Source organism: Paramisgurnus dabryanus, chromosome 17 (genome assembly GCF_030506205.2).
Source record: "Paramisgurnus dabryanus chromosome 17, PD_genome_1.1, whole genome shotgun sequence".
NCBI lineage: Eukaryota > Metazoa > Chordata > Actinopteri > Cypriniformes > Cobitidae > Paramisgurnus > Paramisgurnus dabryanus.
The window spans coordinates 10,796,977-10,822,124 of record NC_133353.1 but is presented as its reverse complement, the minus strand read 5'-3'; the positions used below and the strand labels follow the sequence as shown (position 1 = coordinate 10,822,124).

At 37.0% G+C, this 25,148-nt stretch overlaps 1 protein-coding gene across 2 annotated transcripts in view; it reads right to left on the bottom strand.

The window, feature by feature from the left end:
• Positions 1-14,904, bottom strand: part of sorcs3b (sortilin related VPS10 domain containing receptor 3b) — a 115,541-nt gene extending 100,637 nt beyond the window's left edge. For both annotated transcript variants that reach the window (XM_065297371.2, XM_065297372.2), the window contains exon 1: positions 14,203-14,904. In XM_065297371.2, coding sequence (XP_065153443.1) covers positions 14,203-14,793 — 591 coding nt within the window. In that variant the 5' untranslated portion in view covers positions 14,794-14,904. The remainder of the gene's footprint in view (positions 1-14,202) is intronic.
• Between the last annotated feature and the right edge of the window lie 10,244 nt (positions 14,905-25,148).

Below are 25,148 nucleotides of genomic sequence, written 5' to 3'. Positions count from 1 at the left end.
CGGGGAAGAAACGTAAGCCACTCAGGCAATGGAAAAACTACAGCTTCTGTCATGGTAACAAATTGATCCCAGGGTATCTCTTATGAAAAACTTCAATTATTTTACTTGAAGTCACAAAAATCGAGCAGGACCAAAACATTTTACAGCTAATCGCTGTCAAAAAAGTTCAGTGACGATGTCCTGAGGATGACAGCGCAATAACACTGTTTGTAATATGACAAAGTAAATGTTTTGATTAATGCCATTAATGTTTTTTTATCAATGTATCACACTAGTCAACTAAATGAATATAACATGGCAAAGATAATGCACATTTATATATTGATCCAATAGATTTATAGAATTTTGAAAAAAATATTTTAGTGGATTTAATGCATTTTGCGAAAACAATAATCAGTTTTTATAATAAATCTTTGAAAATCAAATTATGGATTTATATTTTTAATGTTATTACAACCTAAAGATGCTATGTGAAAGTTTGTAACAGAAAATAGTGGTTTTCATCTTGTCACTTTTTTTGGGTCACAAATGGGTCAAAATAGATTTAATGCAATTTATATGGATGTATTACCAAACTCGTCATATTTCTGTGACAATGTAACAGCTTTAAAAAAAAAATACAAGCTTTACATTTCTGCTCAGTCTTATGTTAACTCTCACATGTTTCTGCTTTTATGTCCTCCGATATACTAAAAATATAATAAATACATTTTTGTCTGAAAATACCACAAAATGACCATGTTATTAAATACTGGTAGTTGAATTTAACCATTTAACAAGCACCAAAATAATCATATGTTAGTCCCGCTTAGCTTTATTAGATTAATAAACTGTTTATTCACTTTTTAGCTTCAAATGTCCTCATAGACTAGGTGAATGTTTGACATAAGGGTGTGTAACTTAAAAAGTGAACATGCATACATGTAAAGCATACATGTAAAATAACTATTTAAGTAGTTACAGTATAGTGCTAGTGCTTAGCTATCCCTAAGCTTTGCTATGGCAATAATCAAAACTACAAATGTGTAGCATCTTTTATGTTATCTCACACCAATCAATTGAAATCATGTCTTGCAGGGAAAATTAAGAGAAACTGCACCCCCTTATGGGTTTTTTGCAAATAAGTGTAAGCATTCTCTATGGCATTTTAGTTTTTATTTGCAAACAAATGTAAAATTACAAAAAGAGAGACCCTCAGTTCATTCTAATGTAATACCTTAAAACTGGAAGATGCAAGCAGCACATCCTGTAAATAAAATCTACACTATGATGGACAACTTAGTTTCTTGCCTTAGGAATAAATGACTAGAAATTAAAAGTGTTAAACGAACAATGAGCTTCGAAAAACCTTGTGGTCCGGAGTAAGTGATAAAAAAGTCATTGCTGCTCTCCACAGAATGTTAAACAAAGCTGTAAGTCATTGTTTAAACAGACCTTTAAAAGAAGTGATCTAAGGGATCTTTTAGACTTGCCATAGATCATTAGCACAAGCTGTCACTGGGTTTAAAGGTTAAAAATATAAGCTAAAGTCCTGCCGTTCAAGTAAAAATAGACCTGACTTAAAGTCAAAACAAAGATAGTCAAAACTAAAACAGGGGAGTGTATCATTAACATTAACGACACTCAATGTTATGTTTAAATGTCACTTGTATTCCTCTAATACAAATTTCTATGATGTAACTTTCCATCACTGGCAGAAATGGGTTAAAATAGTTTGCTCTATAAATATGGTGTGACCTCTATGTTATGTTTCTGGATTTTGATCTGACTTCCTTTGTTTCCGTGGCTTCTTTTGCTCCTCTCTCTGTCTTTCACCAGCACTCTCTAGAGTCTGGATACCCACTCGACCTCCTCTGCCTCTGCCTTTAATTAAAAAGACAGAGAGACAAGCTGACTCTCTACAGACCAATAATTAGACACACATACGGACACACACAGGTCTCAAAGACATATTCACACACACCTGTGCCAAACACGTAAGCACGCACACATCCACCACATGCTAGCATGCACACTCTCTCTAAAGACCAATGACAAATGCACTCATGTCTCATCTCTGGGTCACTTCTGATTCTTGCTCTCTACATCCCTGGAAAGTTTACAATAACCACAATTAATCTATGTTCTCATTAATATTCAGTACTGTGACAAAGCATAGATAGAAGCTTATAATGAATAAGTCTGTCACGCTGATCCTATTTGAGAGGAAACGGGTCACTGGTCTGGCAACATTTGTATGTAAGGGGTACATGGGAGTATTCACTAATTATATTATTGAATGCATTTTATTTATTAGATGAATGGGACTTTCATAATTTCTTAAAATTAGGCATGAGACTGACACGCGCAAAAAATGCACACAATAACACACATATAGACAAAAATTACAAACCATAAGAATAATTTAAGTTAAATTTTTAAAAGGTAATCATTTTACTAGTAACCGAGACAATTAGTGATGCACCGATGTATCGGCCGCCGATATTTATCGGCCGATTTTTGATGAATTTGAAACCATCGGCATATCGGCAATAGCACGAGAAAAACAATCGGTATCGGCCTATTAATTAACTGCATAAAGAAATCCATTATATGTAAAAAACGAGTTAATGTTGTTAATAAAATAAATGCTGAACAGCAAAAAACACCTTTGAAGGTTGTCATGCTGTCTTATTATATTTGTTTTAGCTTAATTTGTGCCTCTTTTATTATGTTGGTCAGTTGAATGTTAATTAGATCAAATCCATTTTCAGTAAAAATAATTTGATGCAGAAATAAACTAGCAAATAGACCAACTGTATAGTATTGTATACAAGTGTTTAATATCGGTATCGGCATCGGTATCGGCCAGAAGTTGTCTGTTTAAATCGGTATCGGTATCTGTCCAAAAAAATCCTATCGGTGCATCCCTAGAGACAATGTTTAATTAAATATGTTGATAAATGTGAAAAGCTGTAACAAGTGGCATCCCCTTACTAATAAACATCAGCAATAATTGTATTTTGTAGTATTCTGTACATTAGTGGCGAGGCCAGAAATTTAGGGTGGACCTCAATGCCCCAATATAGTGCTGGTTACATGAATTACGTTACGTTTTTTAAGTCACAGGTTTTCGAATCTGCAAAAAAGTGATGGAAATAAAATAAGAACAAATCAAGAAATTACAAGCATATAAAATAGAAAAGAACAAAGTTACAAATAAAGTAAGGTCTAAAAGTAATAATCAGGTACAGAAATATAAACAAATGAATAATAACACTGTTTTCATTCTATAAATTAAGTATAATTAATATTTTTAAAGCTAATAGAAGTGATTTTGGAGTTTAAAAAAGTATTTATTATAAGGAAACTGTCCCTTTAAGACCAAATAAACGTGGATCCATACACTGACACATCTGATTTCTTTCTGAACGGTTCACTTATAATAAACAACTGTTTTTACGAGCATACTTGCCAGGACTGTGGAATTACAAGATCATTTTGTGTGTGTATATATCAAGCGCAGAGAAATTCTGTGTTTGCAAGCTTTTTGAAACACACCTCTCCATGCGTGGGCTTACAGTATGAGTATGTGTACATTTGAGTGCACATCTATGTGCACAGAAAACAGCTCACTTTAGCATATTTGGTGCTCAAAAACACTTAATTGTTATATTTGGCAAGGCTTATAAACAAATAAAATTATAAATATTCTACATAAATAGTTATTTCTGATTTATGCTTATTAAATGATTCGTTTCATGTAGGCCTATGCGTGATTTTTCTGCTTTCCCACAAAAATATTTTCGTCTCTTGACTGGGTGGACCAGCCATCAATCTGTCAGTAATAAAAAATTTGTATTAACAGTATTTGATGCAATATTTTGCCATTTTAACATATTTACCTTTACGTATTTAGATTAGGCTAGTAGACCAATGTGACTTACATACGAGGAGTATGTCCATAATTTGTTCCAATTCATTCCAATAAAATTCTTTCAGGTCACTTTGCAATGTCAGTCGGTTGTACAGTGTTTTGCGTTTTATACACTTATGACTTTTCGTAATCAAGAAAATTAAATAAAACTCATCTGATTTACATGATTTTACATGACAAGTCATCCCACCAAAGTCAGAAAATATGGAAATCCCTTTTTTTACGGAAAATCACGCACTGGTAAAATGTATGGGAAACGTACTGTTACCAGAAATAGTAAACACTGAATTCACAGAAAATGTTTATATAAATATTAAGGTTGTCAAAATGAAAGCGTTAACGCAAATTCATTTTAACACCACAAATTTTATTAACGTGCGGTAAATGCGACGTGCAATTTCTGTTTGACCCTTGATCTAGCCCATAGATAAACTGAGATGTAGCTTAAGACAGTCAATGTGGATCGTGCTGTCTAAATGAGTCTAAGGTTTTTATAAAAATAAAAACATTTAGCTCTCATTCAATGCTCTAAATGGTCATTAAGCATCTAAAATGATCTTTATTTGTACTTTTTTTGATTGGTGTACCAACCTAAATGCATAGCTAATACACAAAGGATGGTTGTCCATCCACTTGTGCATCTAAGATGTTGGTTTCGGTTTTAAAACATGCAGAAATTAGAAAATAGAGTGCAGGACTTGCTTGATATTAAAATAATTATTTAGAGAGATAAAGTTCGGGACCTGATTTATGTTAAAAGAGTAATTAAGAGCGACAAGAGTCAAAAGCGATCTTCCTCACGTTGACGGACACATCTGAAGCACGTGCACACAGACATGCGAGTGATATAGACGTATACGCAGAATTACAGTTTAAAAAATATCTGTTTTGACAAGAATTAATGCAGATATAATCTGTTATATCTTAAGTGAATGTTTGATTAACTGTCGGGGAAAAATATCTGATGTGTAACATTTTAATTAGATCCTTGCATTATACAGTAGATCCTAAAGCTGTCTGTCTGCAATAAAATAAAAAAGTTTAACATATTGGGCCCTATTTTAACGATCTGAAACGCAAGTGCGATGCGCAATGCGCAAGTGACTTTGTGGGCAGATCTTGGGCGCTGTTGCTATTTTCCCGGCAGGCGCAAATCAATAAGGAGTTGGTCTGAAGTAGGTTCATTATTCATAGGTGTGGTTTGGGCGTAACGTCAAATAAACCAATCAGAACGCTATCCAACATTCCCTTTAAACGCAAGGGCGCAAGTTCCATGGCGGGTTGCTATTATTATGACGGATTTACCAGGCGCACGCCAGGAGCGGTTCACAGCCGAGGAGACCGAATCTTGTAAGAGCAGTCAAAGACAGAGAAGTTGTTTTGTATGGGGATAGGAGAAACCCACCCAAATCAGCGTAGGTTAAACAGGCGTGAGAGGAAATAGCCACAATTGTCTCATCAGCTGGCATCCCCATCGTTGCGCCAAGTGCTACAATGATGTCAGGAGACGGGGGAATCCCAAGCTTGCCAGCATAAATCAGGCACGCCGTGTAACGGGAGGTGGATCTGCCTCTACACAGATCTGCGTCCACCCTCACCGCTGAAAAGGTTTGGGGGCTTTGAAATCGGACCCAAGAAACGCAAGCAAGGTCCAACCCCAAAGAACACTTACAAATCAAGATCATGTACATTAAGGTTTCTTATGAAAACATTTTAATTATTATTTACATAAAATAAACGTAATACAGCCATACAACAAACTTATGAAAATATTTTAATCGTTATTTGCATGAGAATTTTTTAACGCAGCCACACAATAAATAAAAACTATCACCACAATGCTCACCACTATGATTCCCCTTATCTCATGTGTTAATAATTTTTATTGTAACAATTTATGATTTGCAAAAATAACTGTTGCATCTGTGTAGATTAGATAAGCAAATTGTGTGTGCGTTGTGCACGCTATACATTATGGTCAAGCATGCGCCCTTAAAATAGCATAATGAACCACGCGCAACGCGCCACTGACTTTAGACTAGTTTTTTTTGGTCAGTGGCGCAATTTTTTTTTGAAACTGCAAAATAGCATCAGGGATGGTTTGCACCGGAACACGCCTTCTTTTTTGCGCTGAACCGCCCAGGGAGCGCAAGTTCATTACCTAGTTTGCCGACGTGCGTCTGTGGAGGGAAAAACCCGCTGTGCGCCGGTGCAAAATACGAATGATACATGCGTCACTGACAAAGTCAATTGAGCTGGGTGCAAGGTAGGGCCCATATTGTTTTTGACTTTGTGTGTGCCAAATCTATTGGTTTCACCAGTGATTTTAAGGTATGGATGTGGTGATTTTTGTGGGAATTTTAGATTTTCCTCTAAATTAACTTAGCTGACTCTGTCAACTTCAAACAGGTGTAGTTCTGTCATGTTTTGTCAGATTCCAACAAAGCATGCATTGTTTTGAAGTTTTTTATTAAAAAAGTTACAAAAAATCACCCCCTCACAGTTGTCATGAAGGGCAAAATTAGCTATAAAGACCAAAATCACTTTTTGTACCAGCTGTAAACATATTATTGTATAAATAAATTTGGCCATTTGAATGGTGGTCTTTTTGAATTGACTCCCTTTTGGAGTCAGTCTCTAGCAGCCCGACGATGAATTGCAGTTTAAGTCACTTCCATATTGGTTTCATCAGAGAGATTGGGAGGTTGCCCCGTGCTCAATACTTAGGAACATGAGTCATGACATCTGTGCCCTTTTGTTTGACCACATGACATTATTAGAATTTTTTTTGTATATTTTGAGTGAAACGCACTGAGAAATCATTGAGAAATCAATTGAAAAGATTTGAAAATATATTATAGAGAATGTAATCCCTTTAGAGTGATGTTTTTAAGATCTAAATTACTATCCATGAATGTGTTATAGCAACTATTTGAATAATTGCTATTGTAAATTCTGTAACAAAATAACCTGAAAATCAGGGGTATTACAGGGAGTTTAATGATGTCGGTTTGATGATAATTTAAAAGCAAACCCCTACAGCATTTGTATGTGTAATTCTCTCATTTTGAAAGAATGCTAAGCTTTACAACAACATCCTTTATAATGACAAGATAATTGTTTCAGAAAAAATTATAATCCTGTGCTTTGTTAATGACAAGAATTTGTTTCATCTAGCTTCCACTGTGCATTTAAATTTTAGATGATGTGGTGAACTTTAAGCTATAAAGCTAAAAAAAGATGTATAGTTTTGTTTTCAAATTATTATTTAGTTTAACTATTCATCAGTGGCGGCCGGTAACTTCTTTTTCGAGGGCGCTCGATGTAAAGCTCGTCACAACATGTATGTAGCCCATCATGTGTGTGTGGTTCCTTTTTTCAAAATATGTGTTCTGTGTATCAAGAGATCCTGTGTGCATCACGTGTCTTGTCAAAATAAGTGCCTGCTGCAGACACGTCTAAAGGGTTTACGATAATAGAGTAGCGTTGCCAGATACTCACATAATCTCATGCGTAATCAAAGTTTACTATTAAGGGAGTGTCTTGCGTGTATTTTGTGAACGTGAGCGTCTCTTTTATCATAAACAGTTTTGACGCGTGTGCAGCAGGCACTTATTTTGACAAAACACGTGATGCACATGGTTCACATGATGCAACAAACACATATTTTGAAAACACAAGCAACACACATGACACTCACCCCCTCGGGTTAGCAGTCACGAGCCGCCACTACTATTCATAAGTCTGTAAATCCTTAGTCAGTTTAAATAAAATATACAGTCTACTGACACCACCCTTTCGGGACTTTACTGCTGTAAGGATTTATGTAATCCAATCTGCACATCAGGTGACAAATTAAAGGTCAACGTGCAAATATATGAACATACTGTATTTTATTAAACGATGCCTTTAAGAATAGTCTGTTGAAAACTAGGGATGCACCGAATCCAGGATTCGGATTCGGATTCGGCCGAATACTGGGCTTTTTGACGGGGTTCGGATTCGGCCGAATCCTAGATTTTTTTTCCACCGAACTGAACCCTAGGCTTGCGCTACGCTGGTAGACGTAACGCGGCCGTTGATTACACACATCGGGTGCTGACGTGGAGATGAGCTTTTTCTTTCGGTGAGCCTTAGGGGCTGGACACACCAAAACTTTTAAAAACAGCTGAAAACGCCTTGAGGACGCCAAATTCCAGCTGTTTTTCAGCCGAGCGCTTGGTAGCTGTGATGCTTCAGCTGTGAGCCGGTTGGTTGCTGTGGTAATCTCCCGCCCCTCCTCCACTGTAATTGGGCGGCCGTGTGAAACCTGACATTGACGAGCGGAGCTTCTCACTCAAAGTTAAATATAGTTTTCAGCGCGGAGCTGCTTGCTTATTGTAAAAACGAGCGTGTCGCAACGCATCGCTTTTATTATGCATAGGCTTATGGTAATTGTCAAAATAGTTTTTCCAACTTGTCATCCTGGCATAATGTACAGTTAAAATTAAATAAAATGAAAAATACACTGCTGTGGACGTTGTTTACTTCATTAATGTGTTTTACTGTGTTAATGGAATAAGGATGCGAGTAGGATTCGGTATTCGGTTTCGGATTCGGCCGAATCTTAAACGGTGGATTCGGGATTCGGCCGAACCTAAAAAATCTGGATTCGGTGCATCCCTATTGAAAACTCTTCAGGTAATTGATCAAACTTATTGCTGGGTATAGATACTAAATAGGCAAAACTATCCAAGTCAGAAATGTTGAACTAATGTAAACTTATGAAATAGTATTTAAATATATGATATCACCAGTTTTTTTATCTTTCATTGTCCACAGTGAAATTCAAAGTTCCCCCGATTTATGCTTTACAGCACGGCTGGGAAACATTTTATATGATTTATCATCTGAATCAAATTCATTTTCTTAAAAAACCGCAGTGATTTAAAACTAAACCAAAACAAACTGCCTTATATGGAAAGGTCCTTTAAAACATGTGTCTCGGCGTCAGTGCTTACTGAAACCACACGCAAAACTCCCACTACACACTCATTTTGGATGTCATTCCAGTGTGAAACTGTTGGACAATGTGTAAACATTTGGATGGACACCAAACTCAAGGACATAACTGTAGCCCACTGCAGGCAATGTGTAGGACACAAATACACACAGACACTTACACAAACTTGTACATGTACACACAGCCGATACACACCTTGTAACTGTACAGTATGCATGCCTGAAAAAGTTGACTGCCTGTATAGAGCATTAACAGAACAGCAAGCCAAGTAACAGACAGTCGAACAAAATAAGTCCTGGTTTATTTTGCGCAACCTGTGATTGTACAACCATAATCTGCGATTCTCTCTCAGCAGGTTGGAGAGTTTTTCAGAACACTAAAATCACTGCTCGATCACAATCAAGCTCCCGTGGAGTGACTTCCTCTGGAGATGTGCTTCCTTAGACACATTTGCATAAGATCTGGTTAGTCTAGACAACAAAATACACAAATCCTACTTTCACAATGATTTCTTGCTCTGCAGGGGCTACTCTCAGGGAAAATGTCAGTGTGGACTTTGTAGGGTAAACTATGGATCAGGACCCAAGGGCAGGCGTAGCAGGGGCCGCAAAATGATTCTCTAGCATTTCCATCATCTTTATGGATTTTCATTGATTGTTTTTACAATTGAGAAAGCAGCCAAACAGCCTCTCCATTGCCGTGAATCAAAAGTGAAAGCTTTCAGTGACATTAGCCCTAAGAGAGTATGCTTTCAGCAGAACACACAAGCTTTCTCGTACACACACACACAATCTCAGTCCACTTTAGATAAGCTTGAGTAAAACTGATGAACCATACGGATCAATCTTCTCACCAAACCCACAAACATCACAATATAGCAAACGTTTGAAACATGCAAAAAGTACTCAGTTTAAATGACTCAGCGCATCAGCCAAACACAGTTGAGAAGCTATTATCATGATAAAAAGAGACACTTGTTGTGTCCGAAACCACTCACTTGTTCACTCCTACACTATTCTTTATACAGCAAATAACATGTGAGTTTACTATACGTGAATGAAAGTGAGTGAATCATTTCAAACACTGCTGTAAATACAGCATTATGCGTCACAAAGAACTCTCTTAGACACTTTCCTCATAAACATTATAAACACTTATACCCTAAATTAATTTCTGTGGCTTTATGGATAGCATTAATTTAATTTTAAGTTAATTTGTGAGTGTTGCCGTCTCACATAGGAAAATATGAAGAGTTTGGTTCCAAAACCAGATAACTTTACATTTTTCAAACCGTTGGTTTGTTTTGATTTAAAGCAACACTATGTAGTTTTTTTACCTTTAAATAATGTCTCTAAAATTATTTCAGTGGTAGAACAACTTTTAACTGGACAAATTGTACTGTTGCTGCAACCTGAGCAACCTCCTAGCTGCTACAAGCACACTCTGAAAGTGGCGGGGGAGGGTAGGAAACACAGCTCGGCCCCTCCCCCTGCCTGCAGAAGAGTGTCTGATACCAGGCACTGTTGCGCTTTTCAACCACATGGGGGAGCTGTAAGTCATTTTTACATGGAAACTACATAGTGTTGCTTTAAGCCTTCATAACAAAAAAATACAGTAGTACAATAAAACACAATAAAAACATGATAACATATCAATAAACATGTTTTAAAAAATTCAAAAACGTTATTTAAAAAAAGTTATCTTGTTTTGGAATCTCTTTTCATATAAAATAGTGAGTTAGCAAGTGTACATCAAATACAAACTTGCAGTGCATTATCGATATAAAAGTGTAAACGAATGTAGGAAATAAAGTTGTTTACTCAGGTTTGGAATACCACTACAAAATGGTTGACCTCCAGTTTAGTGCTTCATTTCCACCTTATTTTCGAACGCGGAAGTAATTGATATTTCCCTTCTTTGAGCGAGACGTCTGTTTCAATAGCCAGCCGGTAGAAAGCAGTGTAGTGGGAGCACGCATAAAACATGATTTAATAAGTTATATTTAATATTTACTACACCTGCCATGTATGAACCAGTGTGAGGATGAAATTAAGAAGTAGCCTTATATATCATATAAAGTATATTCAATCATTTTATTTTGTTGTTTGGAGAGATGATGGGTCTTCAATGCGCAAATATAAAAGCACAGAGACATACCAGTATCTTTACAATGGGAAAGTCAGTTGAGTGTTTGTACGTAGAATAGACCAAGACTTTGTGTTTTTAACCTTTCAGGCGATTGTTTAAAATGTCACAACTGTCCCTCTGGTGTGAGTTTTTTTTAAACAGCAATTTTTAATTGATTTCAAGTGACAGATCAAGCTTCACACGGTCCAACAGTCAGCAGCACCTTTCTCATTCAACGCATTGTAAGTTATTTGAACAAACCATAATAAACATATTAAACTATTACATGTATTCAGTATCAATCGTATTGCTAGATAAGACCCTTATGCCTCGTTTGGGATTGTTTATAGACCTTTGAAACTCCGTTGGAAAAAACTGTTAAGTGTTGAGTTAAGTATTAAATGTTGGGCTCTATTAAAGTCCATTAAAATTAGAAAAATCCTGCAATGTTTTCCTCAAAAAACATAATTTCTTCTGGACTGAACAAAGAAAGACATCAACATTTTGGATGACATGGTGGTGAGTAAATTATCTGTTTTTTCTTGTAAGAAAATGGAATATTTCTTTAACTAATAAGCAGTTTATGTCGTATATATTCTGTACTGTAATCACATTTTTGTAATAATATAGTAGCAGAATAAATAAACCAACTAAATCAGCATATTTTTAACAGCATAATAATATTAGTTGTTTTTAAACAATTATTGTATTTATTTTTCACTGGCAGTTCTAAGGTTTTACTGGATGGATGTGTGGATACAGATAATGGATGCATGTGCGCCACATACATAATCAGCTCTTGTGCGTTTATTATAGTTAAAACAAATGTTTTGTAGAGATTTACTGTGTTTGTGCCAGCTATTATGGCAACCCCTAACTGGACAATTTATTCCGGTCTTCCTGGATTTCATAATAAACATAAAAAAGCCTGTCAAAACGGCACACTCGTGTCCCTCGCAATATGACTACCATTAGCTTTAGTGGCTCATGTGAAGTCTTACTCAATGGAGCTCAAAGATGGCAGCGCACACATTTATGTCAAAAATAAGGTGGATAGGAGAGAGGGACACAACTACTGTCTTTATTCTCCATGATGTCATCACACACCTGCGCTCCTGTAACACAATCATTATGACACCCTTGAATATGTATGCATGTGTATCACTCTATTTGCCTGCGCTACAGGTATCTGTCCATCTGTTCTCTCCTTCTGGAGCAAACAAGAGCATTTAAGACTGGATGTGTCATTGTATGTGTGTATTACAAAAACCTGTGTTTTTGTTTAGGTGGCAAAAATGGCCTCACAATTTAAAATGAATTCTGACATTTGCTGCACTGCGAGGAACTCAACACTCATTGCAGTTTAAATGGCTTAAAGAATACTATATAATATTTCAATGAAATGATTTTTAAGGGTAGTGTAAGGTAATAGAAAAAAACATTAGCTCAGTATTAAAACCATCATGTCCCTGTAATGATAGGAGTGCTAATGTGTGTTTTGTAACGTGATTGAATGAGTACAACAGAGGTGTGCTCTCCAAGAGAAAGAACAGTTATTAGCTTTATCACTATTGTTGTAATAAGAAAGGCTTCACACATCTGATAAAAACTGGGATGACAGAGGACTTCATTTGCTGCTTGCCGCTAAGAGGGTACCAGTGTCATCTCTTCTAGTGCTAACATAATTTCCTAAACTGATCTTTGGAAAATACCATATGTGCCTCATTTGTCATTCGTCAACATGATATTTTTTAAAAGAGGGATCCAGATGCCTTCCTTTAAACAGTTTTGTGGTTCATTATGCATTGCCGTATAAGTTTTTTTTATGTGCAAAAATTTGAATGTCAGGAAAAGATGGAGAGAGACAAACAGACATGGATGAGAGAGAGAGAGAGTGAGAGAGAGAGAGAGAGAGAGAGAGAGAGAGAGCTCCTGTAGATGCTATCTGTTTTATGACGTTCAGTTTGCATCTCTGCCATCTCAAAATACCACTCATGCAGCTCGGTAAAAGACACACCAAATTGAAGAACCAGTCTTAAACTCTGCTGACAAAGTTGCTCATTTATATTTCAGATGAAACACAGAAATTGTAAAGGAAAAGGAATGAGTCTGGGCTAAAATAACATGTCTTATTCAAATCAAAACAAAACACATAGCATTATATGGAGACATAGCAGACAGACACCTGGGCAGTTCTGTGTTAAAAACAGATGGAACCACTGTAGATCACTAATAAAGAGAATTAATTATTAATGAAGTACACTGGTCCTGGTAGACAACTGACAAAGTCAAATTGAGGCTATTAATGGATTCCTCAGAATTGTAAAAAAAAAATGCATACTAGAACAGGTGTCCCGATGAAGTGCAAAATAAGAAAAATACGATGAATAATTGTTTAGGTTACATAAGCCTGAAAGCAAAAAGTATTGTGTGAAGTTGATTTTGCTAGTAAATAAATTAGCAAAATGATAACAGCACTGCAAATACTCAAATTATTAATATTTCTACTCCTATACAGTTTAAAATGAATGCTTTAGAAAGTATTCCCATAAGTGACATGGGCATTATTAAAATATGTCAGAGATCCACTAATTGTTTTAAAACAATAACAACATCAATAACAACATAAAAGCATCTGCGTTAGGTTGGTTCCAAGTATCACTAAAAAGGAAGAAACTTTAAACTAATCAACGAAATGTATGGGTTACTGGTGGGGAGACGGATTGATTTTTTCGCTTTTATTTATTGATTGTGTTCTTGCGTCATGAAATTCGCTATAAATTTATAGTGCGTCAAAGGCTTGTGCAAGGACTTTGTGCGCCTTTTTCCGGATGTTTGAACTTCGTATGCATTTCTTGTCGATTCACTGTTTAAAACATTACACAGAAAATGAGTTTGCAATCAAACAAGGGTGAGAATATAGAGGGGACACACACAAGCGCGCGCACGTTTCCGTGAGATGTATGATGATGTATGATGTTGCAGCTCCCGCGAATCATAATCCTCTCTATTAAACACTTCAGAAAACCATATGAGAACTCTAAAAAAACAGATCATAAATGCTCCACAAGTGCCCTAGAAATCTACTTAATAAACACAGAAACTCTATAGCTCTGATAACACAAAGTTTAGTGCATTAGATAAAGTTTCCACTCACGCTGCTGTTGTGTCCGGACCACAGCACCATGGCCTGATTATGAGCAGAATCTCCGGAGAGGGCGAAGGTGGACGTGACAAGCTGTGGTTCGTTTTGCTTCGGACTTCTGCCGGTACCGTCAACTCCTCCTGTCCGCCTGAAGTCAAACCGAGGCGCGGCTGCGCTGTTTACACTTTTCTCGGGCTCTGAGGAGAACACACTGCGCTTTACTTTTCTGGATCCTCCTGAAGATACTGTTGAATAAACTTTTCCGTCATTTTCTTTAGTTGGGCTCGCCTGAACCTCTCCGAATAAATGCGCGTTCTCTGTGTTTTGTCTCCCGGGAGAGCCTCTGTTCGCTTCGGTGAAAAGTTGAGGTCTATCCAGACCCCAAATCCTGCTTTTCAGGGCGCTGCCGACCGTTACACTTTCAGACTGACGGTTGACAATAATAGTCGGCGTAACTTGCGTGAGCGCTTCATTCCCGCGCATTTTAATTGGCGTGGAGCACGAAGCGCAAGTGATGTCTGCGCTCGCGGGAAGCGGCACGAGAGCGCACAGAAAAAACATCGTCCGGATCCAGTCAAAGCCCAAACCACTGACATCCTTCATCCTTCACTTGTTTTTACACCCTAAAGTCCACGTAAGTTTTCTCAAAAGTACACCTAAAATAACTTTCCGTAACAACAGTGACGTTGGGCATACCTGTGCAACCGTCTGTGATCTAAGGGTTCGGTCGGTTCTGAGCGGGGAGTAGTTACCGAAGGGGTGGAGCTGCTGAGTGACACGCGCTCACTCACGCGCTCCTGCTAGGATACAGCGCGAGAGCAGAGAGTAGTGACAGGTGCGCGCGTACAGCTATGGCCCCGAGGGTATCCGCGAGCAGTGACATCTGGATGAGTCTAGGCAGCTTCTTTGATATTAATAAGCAGGGGAACTAATAGCCTTGTCTCCATCACATGAATAAGATGCAGACAAAAACATAGCAAATTGATAGACACTAATTAATCTTGAAATTCTAATCTTGTGTTTTTATCAAAAAGATTAAATAAAAATTGTACTCTCATTTTTTATATTTACAGTGTGAATTTCGGTAAGTGGTTTATAGGTAAAAATACCACGACATATTTTAAGATCCAATATTAAATTAGTGATTCCTTTACTTTTCTCATAAAAGGTTTAATTCGAACAGAAGTCCGCATAAATAAAAGCACCTGGATGCAATAAAAATCTCTTTAAATTTTCTGTGGTGAACTGCAAATAGACGACTTTAAAAAAAGGCAAAGGATGAGGAAGATTTGCATTCATGATTTATTTAAAACAACCTGTCGATGGCATGATTAGGGAGAGAACCTACATTAAGGGGGAGCGAGGAAGAGATGTCTTTTTTCTCCTTTGGGAAGTAAGTGGCGAGTGTTTGAAGCAGGAGGAGGTAAAAAAGCTTTTTTATTTGGGTTAGTTAAAATATGCACAATTGCATGAGCAGTAGGCTATCTCTATGAAGATCACTGTAACGCGCGCGCGCAAACAAAATGCAAGCTGTCACACAGGAGAGCACCTGTCACGAGGAAGGTCAGACTATAGTCTTTCTTTCTTTGATTGAGGTGATCGGGAAATTAGCCTGGATGTGTCCATCACATAAAACCCTTAGGATTTGCTGCACCTTTATCAGCACTTTCAGCTGACCTCTCACCCTTATTTTCGGTTGAAATGATTCGTTGAAAATACTGTACTGTATTGAACTCAAGTTGGCTTGATGATTTTTAACCGAATTTTTAAATGAATTAACTCTTTGTGGGGATTTAACTTACTGTGTGTTAGGTTTAGAGGCAAAATATTATAGAAAGAAACAAAAATGCTCCCAATATTGTATGGGGTTCATTTTCGTCTAGTTTCACCACTAGATGGTGATATTCTAACCCAGATTTCTTTACCCATTAATTAATTAAAGAGTACCTATTTCATTGCTTAACAACAATGTTATTTTATGTATTTGGTATAATATAATGTGTTTGCATGGTTTATGGTTAAAAAAAAACATAATTTTCCCCATACCGTACATTTTTGTAGCTCCAGATTTCACTCTCTTCATGAAATGCACGTATTTTAAAAGCTCTGTGCCCCTGATTGGCTAGCTAATCTGTACATTGTGATTGCCCTAAATACTTCTGATGTCAGCAGGAAATCTGACGCTCCTTACCATGTTTGAAAGATTTGGTTGTTAACAGGAGTCAGCTTACAGGCTGTGAGTCCGAAGCGGGAGTAATTATGATAACGTCGGTCTTGTCTACATCACCAATCCCAGGAAGTAAACTGTTGCCTACAATCCATGTGTTTGTTGTAGTTCAGGAAAAGAGATTTTCGTTGGAGACGATAACTCCCATCATCGTTTACTTGGGGTTTGTACCTTTTGCATATCATTAACATGTACTAATACACACTTGCACACCAAAGGAAATTTAAAAACGTGAATCGGACAATAGGTGCTTGTTAAAGTTATTATTTTATAGTAGGGAATAGGGATGCACCGATACCGATACTGGTATCGGCCTCGATACCACATTTTATAAAGTACTCGTTAAAAGTCCCCCGATACCTGGAATCGATACCACGGTCTGAGAACTGTCTATGTTTAATCGGCGTGTAAGGGGATAATGCCTCTTGTGTTGTCCAAAGAGGCATAGTTTACAACAAACTGGAAAACTAGTCCTTTGTTTTTTTGTTAAATTATATGACTAAAGCTGTTACCTGTAAATTTAAATCATGTTTTTTTATTAAGTACTCTGTATCGGTATCGGAAAGTACTGAAATGCAAGTACTCGTACTCGTACTCGTATTCCAAAAAAGTGGTATCGGTGCATCCCTATTTTATAGATTTCATAAAATATAATTTTAAGAATATAGGCATAAATTTCTTTGCTGGTATTTTGGGGTGGTTTCCCGTACAGGGATTATCTTAAACCAGGACTAGGCCTTAGTTTAATTAGAAAAAATAACTAGTTTTAACAAACAAGTCTTACTCAAAACATTACTGGTGTGCATTTTGAGGCAAAACAAAGGGTACTGATGTATTTTAAGATATGTTAGTGCAAGTTGTTTTCGGTTTGGACAGCTAAAACATTTATTTTGGTCTAGGAGTCTAATCCCTGCCCGGGAAACCGCCCCTTGATGTTTAATGTAGAGTTTTGAGCAGTGAAATGTTGACACAATGACATTTCAAAGTTGGCGGTGTTCCTTCCTGGTATCAAAATAAAAACAAAATGATCAATAAAATGTTCTGTATAGCTTATTGTGGCTGGCCAGGATAAAAACTTTTATATGGATATTTTTATTGTTGCTATCAGTTGTGATGATGAAAAACTATTCCCCCATTAAAGTAAAAATGAACAATGTTATTCTTTAGAATCGGTTTAACTGTGCACCAGTAAACACTGACAACCATCTGTCTAAAACAGAACTTTTACTTAGGACCAACTATGGTTTCAGTGGCAACAACATAAATAAATGGCGTTTGCGGGCCAGACGTAACTTGCTGTAAACTTCTGCATAAAATTAAAAACAAGAGAGTCCTTCTAGAGTAGATTATTTTTCATAACAAGCAAAATAAATATCTAGTAAATTACCTTAGTTAAAATGATAGCTAAAACGTATCAACCACTACAATGATCTAACGTTATACTGTGTAAAATGAATGGGTACAATGTTAGCTACAGATCCTTGAATTCTTGCCTGGCTGCCAAGGCACGTATCCGCGCCAGCGCACGTGTGTCTGATGTCCGTCTATAGCAGTGGTCTCCAACATGGTGCCCGCCAGCACCAGGTTGCCCGCACAGTATCTGTGAGTTGCCCGCCAAACCACACTCTATTAATATCCTCAGTTACACAATTTTTTATATTACTTTGGCTTCCTTTACATATGTTAATATTTTTAACAATGATAAAAATATCAATAAATAAAGTAAAAATAAAAACAAGTAAAACAAAACGTTTTGAGTACTACATGTATATCAAAAAAGTAGCCCTTGCTCACAAAACGGTTGCAAACCCCTTGTCTATAGGTATGTGTCATTTTGCATTTCTAACTGCATCTCCAGCACTGAGATTACTTTATCTTCATAAATAATTTGTCTGGGACTTGTAAAAAGCCTTTTTCTCTGGTAGTCCCACTGTGAAAGTGACTGACAGGAATGTTTTGCATGTATCGGGTAATTGGCATTTCACTAATCACTTACTGCTGTGTCAATGCTTCGTCAGATTTTCTGACAGTTTCAAGGAAATAAATCAATAGCCTCCTCCTATGTGACATTTTTACTTTAGGGCAAACTCTGTCAAGATTTCCCGACGATTGCAGCACTCCACTGGACCTCTGGCAGCAATGATAAGACTTTTAAACACAAATATATTTGCAGCTTTTATTTCTACACATTTCATGCTTCTGTCAAATACTCAAAACTGAACACACATTCCTACTTGCAATGTACGGTACGCTGCTGCCAAATGCAGACACTTCATGTCATAGACTTCAGACTGACATATGTTCATGCATTCAAACACACACACATGTGTGCCAAAACTGCCAGCCTCCAGGCACTGTCCTATCTGTAGCGTTCGCAGTCCATGGAGGAGCTTGTTAGCTCCGACACTCCAGAATGAGATCTGATAGACACTGAAATGGCCTCGTCTTGCACACACACACACTTATGCAGACATGTGAAAGAGAGTGCTGCAGAGCTTTTATCACTGCAGTTGCCATTGTGTGAAGAAGAAAATACACACACAAGCACACTTACATTGGTCCTAGTGGATGGGCTTTTCTGTAGCAAACTGCAAGAGAGAGACAGAAAGAGAGAAAGAGACCAGAAACTGACATAATGAAGCAGCAACACTCACACTGGTTGGATTTATTTAAAAAATGAACAAAGAAGAGAAAAGATGAGAGTGCTGAAATTCCTGACTGTCTTTAAACTGAATAATCCATATTAGATTAATTATATAACACCGCCAATGTTCTTTTGCTCATTACGCCTCATTATCTGCGCAGTGTTTTTTCTTCTTCTTCTTCTTTATGGCTCATTATCTGTGCAACATTCACAGCCAGAACAAATCCACAGATTCGAAAAACTATTCAAAGACGACCCCAAACTGCTGACAACATATTCAATCTAAAAGCACAGAATCTGGCTTTTTGTTGATAAATGCATGAGCAAAGTCTTCAACAAGATCAGCAAAGGTCTACTCTGATCACAAAAGCCTCTGTTGTTGCAAAACTGATGATAGGGTGTCAGTGGCAACCGTTATGAGATTCAGTTAGGTTGAAGAGCATTTCACACTTTCACAATAACATTGTGGAAATAGGTAGATGGGTTCGGCTTGCTACTTCAGTACCTGGAGAAGAGGCTCAGAGTCTGAAGATTACAGCTTGTAGACTCATCCTGCTGCTGGCTATCAGACCACCCATAATCTATTTACTGACATCCGTGGCGTGATGGATACAAAAATGGCAAGCCCTGGCTTAAGTTGCCAGTTTCAATCATACTGGCTAGTTTTATGTTATTTCCGTTGGTTCAACAGATTTAAAAAAAGATACCGATACAAATTATGTGTATCCATCCACTTGCACATCCAAGATTTTGGTTTTAAAGCATGCAGGAATTAGAAAATAAAGTGGAGGACTTGCTTGATGGTAAAATAGTTATTAAGAGAGATAAAGTTCGGGGCCTTGTTGATGTTGAAAGAGTTATTAAAAGAGATAAGACTCAAAAACGATCTTACTCATTCTGAATGACACATCTGAAGCATGCACACAGGCGCGTGACCTTGATATATGCATGCATAGACATTACAGTTTTAAAAATATCTGTTTTGACAAGAATTGATGCAGATATAATTTGTTATGTCTTAAGTGACTGTTTGATTAACTGTTTGGAAAAAATATCTGAACATTACGGTATAAGATCCTTGCATTACAGTACACTCTCAGAAATAAAGGTACACAAGTTGTCACTGGGACAGTACCATTTCAACTTTTGTATCCAAAGAGTGCATATTAGTACTTCAAAGGTACATATTGGCAGTTCAAAGATACATATTTGTACCTAAATGTGTACCATATATGTACCTAATATTAGGACCTTTTGTAAAGGTTACTGCCCTAGTGACAGCTTTTGTACCTTTATTTTTGACAGTGTAGATCTTAAATCTGTCTGTGACTCAATGTCAAATCAAGCAACAAAAATAGAAAGAAAGAAAAAAGTTTCACATATATTGATATTGTTTTTGACTTTGTGGGCCCTATCTTGCACACAGCGCAATTGACTTTGTCAGTGACGCATGTATCATTCGTATTTTGCACCGGCGCACAGCGGGCACGTCGGCAAACTAGGGAATGAACTTGTGCTCCCTGGGCGGTTCAGCGCAAAAAAGGAGGCGTGTTCCGGCACAAACCATCCCTGATGCTATTTTGCAGTTTCAAAAAACAATTGCGCCACTGACCAGAAAAAAATAGTCTAAAGTCAGTGGCGCGTTGCGCGTTGTTCATTATGCTATTTTAACAGCGCATGCCTGACCATAATGTATAGCGTACACAACGCGCACACACTTTGCTTATCTAATCTACACAGATGCAACAGTTATTTTTGCAAATCATAAATTGTTACAATAAAAAATATTAACACATGAGATAAGGGGAATCATAGTGGTGAGCATTGTGGTGATAGTTTTTATTTATTTTGTGTGGCTGCGTTAAAAATATTATCATGCAAATAACGATTAAAATATTTTCATAAGTTTGTTGTGTGGCTGTATTACGTTTATTTTATGTAAATAATAATTAACATGTTTTCATAAGAAACCTTAATGTATGTGAACTTGATTTGTAAGTGTACTTTGGGGTTGGACTGCATGCTTTTCTTGGCTTTCATCTGTGAGGGTGGACGCAGCGAAGTCCTCTGCTGGCGTCAGGTCTGTCTTTGACTGCTCTTACAAGAACGTCGGTCTCCTCAGCTGTGAACCGCTCCTGGCGTGCGCCTGGTAAATACGTCATAATAATAGCAACCCACCATGGAACTTGCGCACTTGCGTTTAAAGGGAATGTTGGATGATGTTTTGATTGGTTTATTTAACGTTACGCCCAAACCACACCTATGAATAATGAACCTACTTCAGACCAACCCCTTATTGATTTGCGCCTGGCGCAAGAGTTATTTCTCCCGCCGGGAAAGTAGCAACAGCGCCCAAGATCCGCCCACAAAGTCACTTGCGCTTCGCACTTGCATTTCAGATCGTTAAAATAGGGCCATGTGTGTGCCAAATCTATTAGTTTTACCAGTGATTGTAAGAAATAATGCAGTGATTTTGTTTTTATACCTTTAACTGGATTTTTTTATTTTATTTTGCTGACTCATTCACTAATAATAATGATAAACATACATTTGAATAAAGCATCCATATTTGTCCACGCCCATATTAATTAAAGTTTGAAAAACTTGAAAAGTGTTTAAATTAAGGTTAATATATAGAAATTTGCATTTAAGTTGTGATTAATCACAAGTTAGCTCATGACAATCATGCGATTAATCTAGATTAAATATATGAATCAACTGACAGCCCTAGTAATAATATATAAGAGCAGAATATTTACAAACACAGACTAATAAACCAGCTAAATCTGCATACTTTCACTTCTGAAGTTCATTATTATTAATTATTTTAAAGTGCCCATCTTATGACTGCTTTTCTCCAAGTTAAATAGGTGTATGAGTTCCATAAAACATGTTTCAAAAGTTGTTTGCTCGAAATAGCTTGTAGGAAAAGATTGTTATCCATCTCTAGTAGCCTCTGTTTCAGTGCATTTCAGATTGTGCCGTTTTGAACTGGTCATTACATATTTATGAGCTGCTGCTCCTTTGGCCACGCCCCACTACTAACGTCATGTGCGCATGCGCAATGGTATCGCGAGCAGTACAGACTGAATTATTATTGTTATATATTATATATTATTATTAACGGTTTATGTATTGCCAACAGACAAATCAAGCAAAAAAGTATCACTAATAAGTACATTCCAGGAGAAGAAACTCATGACACATAATGATTCCAGAGTAAATTGTGATGTAGTAGTCTCAACAATACACTCGTTTTGCCCTAGACAACGCTAACATATTCCTGTTATAAAACATTTTCAAACGCATTATTTTCACAAATTACAGAAATTAAGACCCGACAGGGGATGTATACTGCTTGTGGACAGCATGCTGATTGGTAGAAGCTAGCGGGAGGTCCGGATCGTATCTTGGGAAAGTGATAGAAGGGTACATAAGGCCCGGCCTTGGTTAATTTGGCAAAACACTTTTAGTTTGGCAAAACACTATTACTTGGTAAGTTTATGTAGATTTGTAAAATAAAGCAGTTAAACATTTCTTTGAACTTTCGAAAAGTATGGTAGCTGGTCACTGGCTTTGCAGGAGAAACCACGCAGCAAACTATAGCATAGCGGTTAGCCACCTCGCCGTTCTCAATGGCAAATGACTGCAAAAACACACACACAACCCCTCGACATGCTCCAATTCGTGGGCGGGATGATGTCCGTTTTTTAATGATGCTAACAATATCTATATAGCCTACTGTCTACAAACATTAATAATAATAACATTACTATACATCGTTTAAAAGTTATAACTTATGGGTTTAGCAGTGTATGGTCTCTGTTTTGAGATACAGATGCTCTAGCATCATAAATGTCGTACTTTGTGACCGAAGTCCAGATGACAATATGCAGAATATAAACGTGACATCTTACCTTTGTGTTGATATAACGATCGCCAATCGAATCCAGTCTGTTTCAGATGTGTAAATAATCCATGAAAAACGTCCAGTAAAATACATCCAATGACAATTTTTTTCCACAAATGCATATAATCTGTGAAATATAGATATATAGTCTGTTATTTTCATTTCGCATGAACGTCTTGTAATAGAATATAATATCACTTTTTTATATAATAACACTTTTTAAAAACGCCAGCAACTTTGGGTAAAGCGCTGAAGTCATCAATGTCACTTTTCATTCAGTCGTCCAATCACAGTGGAGGAGAGGCAGGACAAATACCAAACCAACCGGCACATTGTACAAGTACAAGTACTAATAGAAAACAGAAGTATCATAACAACTAAAGCTGGCAAGCACCCATACACGGCATTTGCTTGACCTTTTCAGCCGCGCTTAATTGTTTTGGTGGATGCAAGGCCTATAACTGAAAATTGACAGACGACATGAACTCCACTCTCATTTTTGGATAAAGTTAAACTTTTCTCAACTTTCTCACGTCTCTGGACACACCCACTTCTTGTTGCCATAGGTCACCGTTGTTACATTTCTGTTGGATTAAATGAGACTACGCTACGCAGTTTTACACGTATCAGGTTGCACAATACATTTACTACATGGCATGTTGGAGGCCAAGTAAATTAGATATCTATAAACAAAATAATATTACATAATATATATTCTGCTTTGTTATGGTCTGCGTGTAAAATAATAATGAAGAGAAAACAGGGAATGCCAGTCTAATACTCTGAAGTACTGACGTTAGAGGTTGTTGATTGTGCTCTTCTAAAACCTAAGATAGGAAATGCATCAAGTGCTCAACAGAAAAGTCACAATCGAATGTTCCAGCTGAAGTGCGTGAAATGAAAGACATTCAGAATAGCAGCAGCCCATCACAAATGAACCTGATAATGTGATCAATTTGATTCTAATGTTGTCCTAAATGTTTAGAGGACAGGTCGGCAGATAAACTAAAACTGCTTCTATTTGCACGCCATCACTGACTGCACTTGCCGTATTGACCCATCAGCAACACAATAACGTAACTGTAATAGATTTTTTCCGAAATTAAAATGGAATGACTATTGTTTTTTAAAAATTGTATAAATAAGTAATATAGTAAAATTACAAGTAATATGAATCGTATAATAATAAACCGGCATAGAAATAACTGGATGGGATCTCATAAAATAAATCTACTGTTAAATATAAACACATTGTCATACATCTTGAGGTAATAGGCTCTATCAGTCTGAATCCATACAATCCATTACAATTACGCTGGCAAATGAACTATTAATGAATAATGAAAACCATTGAACACGCGATGGGGTTTATACAGTATTTATTGGGGTTTAGAAATCATTCTCACTTCTTTTAATGTTTACTCACACACATTCCTTTTATTTTTCACCAATTACCGAGGCAGCCTGCACCATTCACAATCTTAATCAGAGAGCAGTCTATTCATTTATATCATCCATGCATATTACCCATACAAACACACACACACAAACATTCACAGGTCTTTATGGCTCTGCTGAGTGCATTTGTTTATTGCCACTGGAAAGCAAACGCCATCTGTTAATGAAGAAACTCTCTGACCCACTTAGTTTCATTCACTCTCTCTCTCTCTCTCTCTCTCTCTCTCTCTCTCTCTCTCTCTCTCTCATATACACACTCCAACATGACAGCACTATAAGTGTGTCGATTTGGACAGAAAGGAATATCCTTCAGATACATAGAATAAAGTGCATCAGTTTGTGCTATGTAATGTTTTTTCAAGGACCGGCAAGGATCAATACTATCAGATTGACTTTGGCTCTTCAGGAAAACAAATCAATAAATAAGCTGTTTTCTGTATGAGTACCTTAATAGACATAAATCAAACTAAGAGACTATGAGATGTGCAATGGATTAAAATAAAGAAAGAGAATGAAAGCTTTACCTCTCTGATATTAAAACACTAAAACAACATGGGTAAGAACTGTACAGAGACAACACCAGGTCCTTTTTGGTGCCCTCCTGACCACAAAGTTCACGTAATCCATTACCACATTGTTTGGTATTAAATAATAACAAACCACATCTGCAAATAAATCCATCAAAGGAAACCTGATTAATCAGTTATGTACACTTCATC